Source organism: Misgurnus anguillicaudatus, chromosome 13 (assembly GCF_027580225.2).
Source record: "Misgurnus anguillicaudatus chromosome 13, ASM2758022v2, whole genome shotgun sequence".
Taxonomy (NCBI): domain Eukaryota; kingdom Metazoa; phylum Chordata; class Actinopteri; order Cypriniformes; family Cobitidae; genus Misgurnus; species Misgurnus anguillicaudatus.
This window is the reverse complement of record NC_073349.2, coordinates 13,577,150-13,585,682: the sequence shown is the minus strand read 5'-3', so window position 1 is coordinate 13,585,682 and position 8,533 is coordinate 13,577,150. Positions and strand designations below refer to the sequence as shown.

At 36.7% G+C, this 8,533-nt stretch overlaps 1 protein-coding gene across 1 annotated transcript in view; it reads right to left on the bottom strand.

Annotated features, from left to right (window-relative positions):
- Positions 1-2,217: 2,217 nt before the first annotated feature.
- The window catches only part of ntsr1 (neurotensin receptor 1 (high affinity)), a 49,901-nt gene continuing 43,585 nt past the window's right edge, over positions 2,218-8,533 (bottom strand). The window contains exon 4 of the mRNA XM_055188270.2: positions 2,218-6,725. Coding sequence (XP_055044245.1) covers positions 6,476-6,725 — 250 coding nt within the window. The 3' untranslated portion in view covers positions 2,218-6,475. The remainder of the gene's footprint in view (positions 6,726-8,533) is intronic.

Genomic DNA, 8,533 nt, shown 5'->3' with positions numbered 1-8,533 from the left:
GGGTAACAATACCCCAGCATACACTGTCAGAAAAAATGGTCAACCTGGACCCAAGCTGTCACTGGGGCAGTACCAGAGACTAAAGTCACATGACTGCAGTGACGCGGATGACGTGTTATCCTCAAACATGTTTGAATTTTTTTTTTCAAACTTACAGCATGCCTCTCCCTCAGACTGTAAACGAAGCCCGGGTGCACAAATAAACAAACAAAAAAAAAAAACACAGCTGGGGCGCACCAGATAACACGTCATCCGCGTCACTGCAGTCACGTGACTTTAGTCTCGCGCATGCGCTTCACAACAGACGTGGAAAAGAAGACAATGCTGAATACATTCATAATTATTGTTATTTTTGGACCAAATGTATTTCCAATGCTTCAACACATTCTAACTGACCCACTGATGTCACATGGACTACTTTGATAATGTTTTTATTACCTTTCTGGACATGGACAGTATTCCGTTGGACTAAACATAAAACATCTTAAACTGTGTTTCTGAAGATGAACGGAGGTCTTACGAGTTTGTAACGACATGAGGGTGAGTCATTAATGACATTATTTTCATTTTTGGGTGAGCTATACCTTTAACAAATACAACCTTATTGTAAAGTGTTACTAAATTAAGTGAGTCAACAAATGTTCATTTTTCAATTTCAGTCATTTTATTCTGTTCTTAACAAAACATATACTCATACATTAGCTATCAAGATTTTACAAATATATTAGTATATGCTAAAATTAACATGAACTAAAATTAATAAATGTTAGTACATGTTAGCTAAAGCATTAACTAATACAAACTAACAAATACAACCTTATTGTAAAGTGTTACTATTAATCTTTTAAGTGATGCTTAAAAAGCTGAATTTCAGTCTTTAGTCAATAATAACAAAAACATCAACATATAGCGCATAAATACTCTTTAAATCCAACGAAAATATTAACATATATAATCTTTATTTTCTGAATGAAACATCACAACAGTTAACATCAAATGTAAACATCAACATAGGAATGAAATTAAGCAGATTTGATCAACACTGATACAGGAGGATTCATGACACTATATGAGAATAAAGGCTTTATAGGCATGTATATTGTAAATCAGTGGTGGCCGGTGACTTCTCTTTCAAGGGGCGCAAATTCAAAATATGTGACTGGAGTGTGGTGTGTGGCTCGTCATGCCAAAATATGTGGTCGGTGTGTCATGTGGGCTTTACTGTACTGTACTGTACTGTAGTCTATTATACTGTAATGTTAAAGTGTGGGAAATTTTTTAACTACTGTTGGTTTTAATGCTGTTACAAAGTGTCTCTTTGGGATTTAAAGCTTTATTACATAAAATGTCTATTTTTTCTGCATTAACACACTCCTATATCTTTTAAAGCCATTTCTTTATAATTTAAAGAGAGTTGTTTGAAGAAACATGTAGTATTAACTTACAGCATGTATAGAAAATATATAAATTCACATTATAAACTTTTCATACTGTTACATTGGCCATACACTTGAAAAAAAGTTTATTTTCAACACAGATTTGGGTCAAACCCAAGGGACAAACTCAGTCATTGAGTTAAATAAACCCAGAAAATGTGTTTATATGTGACCCTGGACCACAAAACCAGTCATAAGTAGCATGTGTATACAGTGGCGGCCGGTGACTTCTTTATTCGACGGCACACGATGCGAAGTTCGTCACAACATGTAGCCGGTCATGCGTGTGGTTCGTAATTTCAAAATATGTGTTCTGCGTGTCGAGTGATCCTGTGTGCATAATGTGTCTTGTCAAAATAAGTGCCTGTTGCAGACGCGTCTAAAGGGCCAGATACTTGTATAGTCTCATGCGTAATCAGAGTTTACTGTTAAGGGAGTGTCTTGCATGTATTTTGTGAATGTGAGCGTCTCTTTCATCAGGCACTCATTTTGACAAAACACGCGATGCACATGGTCCACACGACACAACAAACACACACCTTGAAAACACAAGCAACACACATGACACTCCGAACACATACTGTGAATTTGTGCCCCTCGGAAGAGCAGTCACCAGCCGCCACTGTGTGTATATTTGTAGCAACAATACATTGTATCAAAATTATTGTTTTTTTAAGCCAAAAATCATTAAAATATTAAGTAAAGATCATATTCCTTGAAGATATTTTGTAAATGCCCTACTGTAAATAAGTAAAAAAATTATCATTAGTAATATGTGTTGCTAAGGACTTCATTTGCAGTGTTAGGGAAAGTTACTTTTAAACGTAATGCATTACAATATTAAGTTACTCCCCAAAAAAGTAACTAATTGCGTTACTTAGTTACTTTTCATGGAAACTAATACTTACATTACTTTTAAGTTACTTTTGCGTTAGTTTTTGTTACTACGCTGAGGCTTGATCTCTTTCAGGCCTTGCAGGTGTGTTTTATGACTTTTATGAAGTTCTGCATTCAGAAATTGCATATTTCCATCGCAAAAATGTCAAGCTCTGTCCTGCCATCTCCCTTTCTGACTTAAACTGTTCCCACACAGGTTCGCACGCATAGAGTGCATAATTCTACATGACTACGTTCAGTTTAATTTAATACATTATTATTATTTTAAATAGAATTAATTAATTTGAAAAGTAACTCGCATTACTTTTTTTAAAAAAGTAACTCAAATATTAATGTGTACATTTAAAAAGTAATGCGTTACTGTACCCGTTACATTAGAAAAGTAATATTATTACGTAATGCAAGTTACTTGTAATGCATTACCCCCAACACTGCTCATTTGGACAACTTTAAAGGCGATTTTCTCAATATTTAGATTTTTCGCACCTTCAGATTCCAGATTTTCAAATAGTCATATCTCGGCCAAATATTGTCCTATCCTATCAGACCATACATCAGTGGTAAGCTTGTTTATTCATTACATTCAATTTGGTTTTATGGTCCAGATTCACATATTTCACCCAACAGTGGATTAAAATAACTAACTAAAATAACTCAGCATAGGTTAAGTTACAACCCAATGGGTTGGGTTAATCCCTTTTTGACATAAAAATACCCTGCATTTTTTAGAGATACTGCACAACAATTACATTAAAATTTTGCAGCAAAATGTAATTACAATGGGTAATGACTGCTACCATGTCATACATGTTTGAGATTTCAAGGTTTTGAGCAAAACATTTTCAAAAATAAACAAGCTAAAAATGGTTATAAATATTCTGCTCCCCCCTGAGAGCCATCAAACAAACACTATAACCTTCCTAACCGTTTTGGTCTTGTCTACAACCTCGGGTCTACAACCTCAGCCGGTGATTTTTTATATAGCCCTCTTTATCTCTAACCGTGTAGTTCTGGCCAGCATACCACAGCATGTTCCCTTTTTAACATTGAGTATAGTTCACCACACAGCTCCTCTTAAGTGCTCAGCATCCTCCCCACTGTGAACATCCACCATGTTTTCCGAAGTTCCCCACACATAGCATTTCGTGTGGATCTGAACAAAAGCTGTTTTTATCAGACCTTATCTAATAAGTTCTTCACATTGCACCCTGAAGCAGACCGCCTCCTGATCTTCGGCATCCTTACCATTAAAAGCGCAATAAAACAGTGCTAACTTAAGAGTTTTACATTTTTCTTTGGCTTTCCATTTGTATTACCAAATTCCATTACCCACATCTTGCCACCGATCCTCAGTCATGTTCTCACCCTCTCATCTGTCTCAAGATGCATCTTTGATCTGAGTTTTGATGTGAAGCTAAGCTATCTCATGCCCATAAGATCTGCCCACTATTTCTCAGAGACAAGTGCTCTCCCATACTGTGTGCTGGCTTTTAATTTTCCTCAGCTGCTTGTATTCAGCCATTATAATCTAAAGTCTCTCTCTCTCTCTCTCTCTCTCTCTCTCTCTCTCTCTGCAAATTGCAGACCAGTGCTTTGTTTAAATAAAGCTATTATAACCGGCAAATTAATTATGCCCATCCTTCCCGTTGCTAAGGCGACAGAATGGTGATGGACAACATCTCGATGTGTTGCAAGCAAGAGTCACTTGTTTCACAATGTAGTGCCTCCACTTTAAATGTGCTAGTGATAAAACTAAATACTCTACGTGCTCATATTCACAGTTGGTACATTACATTTAGGCATTAGCAGATGCTTTTATCCAGAGCCACTTACGAGAATGAGGAAAACAATGAAGCGATTCATCTTAAAGAGGCAACGAGGAGTGCTTTACAAATTAGTTCGATATAGAGACTGTATATACATAACAGCGACGCTTTATTCTCAAGAATAAATCAACTGTTTCTATTCTGGTTAACTTGGAAATTATGTAATCTTTCATTCTATCCCTTTCAAGCCAGGCTTTGAAATGGTTCACGGAACGGAAACGAAAACCAGAAACTTTTAATGCTTTGCAAGGAACTGAAACGAAACCAGAAACCTTAAAAAATATATATATTCCGGAACAGAATCATTTATTTAAAATAATGGTAACCGGTTAATACCGTTATTTTTTTTCCGTTCTTTGACAAGATTTCTGCGCAATACTCGGTGAAGTTCACTTACAGTCGTCGTTGACTTATCGGAGAAATGAGAAGCTTGCCACCAGCAAGTAGCCTACTCAAGTCCAAGTCTATGATGCTCAATCATAAGAGGTAAATATTATAGGCTACCAAGTATCTCAAAATGTTTGTTTTTTACTAATTAGTGGTAACGGATCGCAGTTGATCCGTGATCCATACAGATCGTGACCCACAGTTCCGCTCTCATGCGATTTGCGGATTAATACGCAAATTTAAATAGGATGAAAGTTAATCATTTGCATGTGTTTCAAAGGCTTGCAAATGTTAACACTTAAGTGATTTTAAACAATTTAACTGCAAAAAGGTGCTAAAGTGAGCCGCTTTCTGTACGCACATGTGGTTGAATGTGTCCGGTCCAACTCCAATCAAACGTGATTATCCCTATGCCCTTCAAAGATCAGAACTCTTGATGTATAAACTTTAGAAAGAGTTGCGCTACTGTGTCTCATAATATAGTCCATTAAAATACATTTGGTGAATAAAGCACTGAAAAACAACGTAATTTTCACTTTATGTGGAGCGACTGTTTATACTGCATATTCTTCCCGGAGTGCCGTTTGGCATTCGTCCTCCGTCTATGTGTGTGCGTGTGTTTAAGTGCACTCAACAAATGTAGGCACGTCAGAATGACAGTTATGCTGCTTACATAATGTAGCCTTTTAATGTTTGATGACAAGATAGAGACTAATATGTAGACTAATAATTTAAGTTTAATGATCAGCCTACTTATTTGTATGTCCCACAGCTGACATGGAACGTTATTAACTGGTTCGGGAACGTCAATTTTAGGGTTGAACAAAAAACAGGAAACGTTAAAATACTGTTTCTTTTCGGAACGAACCAATTGGGGAAAAAATCTGGTTCAAAACCCTGCTTACAACCCTTAAATCCGTTTAGCTCTGCACTCATGACTGGTTATCGTTATGATCAGTACACAAACATTGTAAATTATTTAGATTACAGCAGGATGGAAACAATATAAGAAGTAAGAGTTAGGTACAACATCGACATCAACTCCATCCTCCAGAGGTCGCATTTGTCAGTCGCAAACGTCATCAAGGAATCAAAGTGAGAACGAAACTGTAGTGATGTGTCGCATAAAGATAAATGGCCACCCTGGTCACATGCTATCAAATGCGAGCTCCGGAGACGCAGTCTTCCAAATAAAAGTTAGGGCTGGGCGATATTGACCAAAACTCATATCTCTGTAATTTTGGGATGAATGTCGATATACAATTCGTATCTCGGTATTTTCTACATTTTCAACTGTTTACATGCAAGTTAAAGCGTCATGAGATGTTATACTGTAACATTAAATTCAAAGACATGGTTTCCATACCCGTTAAAAAATATATAGCTGCACAACATGCGATCTGGTTGGAAAGTAACATCGCAAAGAAGAAGGATCATATAAGACCATACTGATATATACTGTATTGCCTCATCCCTTATCTCGCTGGGAAAAATACAGATATATATCCAAAACTCGATATGCCGCCCAGCCCTAGTCTGAGTAAGTGACTCAAAAAAGTTGTGTGTCAAGAGCAACAGGTGGATGATCAGATCTTCAACCAACCAAAGCTCACCACTACAACTTACACTGATCTAGAATCAATCAGTTGAGCCTGTAACATTTTACAGACAATTTCATACATTGAGTGAGAAACAATGTGGGCATTCTTAATATTTACACCATTTCAGCAGTTCACTTCTCTTTTTATGATACCACTTTGGCACGCAAACACAGTAAGCGTCTCTTGCACTACATTCACAATCTCCATGTGGTGATGCATCAGCACAAACATAACAACTCCTGTAATAAGTCCATCTGAACGTATTCTTCGCCTCAGCGGTCCCATTGGCTTTGCTGAATAAAATGGACGAAGTGATAAGATAGCTGAATCAGTAAATGGTCTCTTTGATAACATTGGAGGAGAACGTCTGGTTACTGCAGATGCTGATGGAGTGTCTGGTCAGGACCGGCTTCTGCTTTTTATGACGGCACGGCAGCAGGAAGCAGCGGAGCGTGGAAAAAAAAATTTGCCGGTAGTTGGATGAGACAAGGTTGTAGAGGATGGGGTTTATGGCCGAGCTGACGTAGAAGAGCACGTTGGTGACCATGTAGAAGTAGTGGTAGAAATCAAACAGTGCACTGTAGGAGAAAAACACGATAGAGAAAATGAAGAATTGGTGATGCCTAGAATATGTTAGTAGCAATATTATGTAAAAAATTTTCACTTTTCATGGATAAGGTGTACACTGGTGTAATACAGTATCAAATATGACCTGTTTACTTTAATATTATCTTAATTTAATGTAATCTTTTGTGGGTACAAATAACCTGATGACGATATTTGATCAAGCTTTTTATTCTTTACACAAAGTACAAGCACAAATACAGACACACTTCACCAATTATTGTAGGCGACTCATTTTTAGCCCACGTCCACTTTATCTTGACCCTCAAATGGATTTCACTCTTTCCCAATTTTTACAAACGTGAAATCAACAGAAATGTACAACTGTAACAAAAACATTTGAAATGGAAAGACTTTTTTTTAGTAAAGTGTATAAATCAGTACATTAAGTTTTATGTGCAATTTGTGCATTGTTTCCCCACCCCTTTTATGTTTTGTTGGTTTAAAAAGTCTTGCCTGTAAATTTTTGTTGTTGTTTTAACTTAAAAACACTTAGTTCTTTAAATTGAAACAACAAATCTTTTATACAGTGTTGGTTGAATAAGTGTTTCAGGGATTTTGCATAGTGATTTAATACATTTGAAATTATTTAAATGAAAGGCAATCTCTGAGCGATCGTGTAGCACTTGAGCTCATGTCTTTATATCAAACTCGAAAAAGCAAATTGGATTTTGACTACACTGATAATTCATAATTCACTGCCTCTGTCATCTTTGATAACGTCAGGATTATGATATCAGACACATGCACAGAATCCGTATGAACCTGTCTGTCTCTATATTAGCTCAAATTGGCCATTAAATGCCACCCCATAACCCAGATTCAATAAGACTCTAATGGGTGGGCCAAGCATAGACATACATCATCATGCAATATAGGCATATAAATACGAGTCAAAGCTGAACACAAACACTGTCAGCAAAAAGGTAGCTGTCACTGGGATGGTACCCTTTTTCCATGTTTAAGTGCTATAATTGGGTCCACAGTCCTTTTATCAATTTAGAAAATGTGAATAAGATCAACCGAACCCAGTAAGTAACTTAGTTTTAGTAAACCATTCTCTGCAAGCATGTGAAAAAATAGGACATTGAAATTAGGCTCCCCTTGTGATGTCAGAAGGGGATAATACCGCCCCTTAACCTGCACTATCCTACCACGACACTGCCATTTAGTGCAGATATCAACTCATTTGAATTCTAAAGGACACACCCAAAACGGCACACACCTACAAAGTAACAATTTTAACATGCTATAATAAGTTATTTATATCGTATTTTGAGCTAAAACTTCACATATGTACTCTGGGGACACCAAAGATTTATTTGACATCTTAAAAAAGTCTTGTGAAGTGTCCACTTTAAAAAGGTCCAAATATGTAACATTGCAGTGCCAATATGCATCCCCAACTTCTATACCTTTATTTCTAAAGTGCAGGTGTGCTAAAGATATCTTGTTAGTGTTTTTTAAACAAAGAAACACTAAAAAACATTCTAAGATTTGAATATTTGCAGTCAGGGATGTAAAAACGCGCACCCTGACATACAGAAATTATGCAAGCCGAATGGATAAGAGCTTGCTGTTTTCAAAAAGACGTGCCATTTTTGCAATATGCATCATATTCTTTATGAACAGATGTTTGCCATGCCATCCAAGGCTATAGATTTAAAATATATAGACACATGCCCACACATCTGCATATTCGTCTCTTCATCTCTTCAGAATAAGCACCATCATTTTTTACAGGACCCAGCTGAGTAGACAA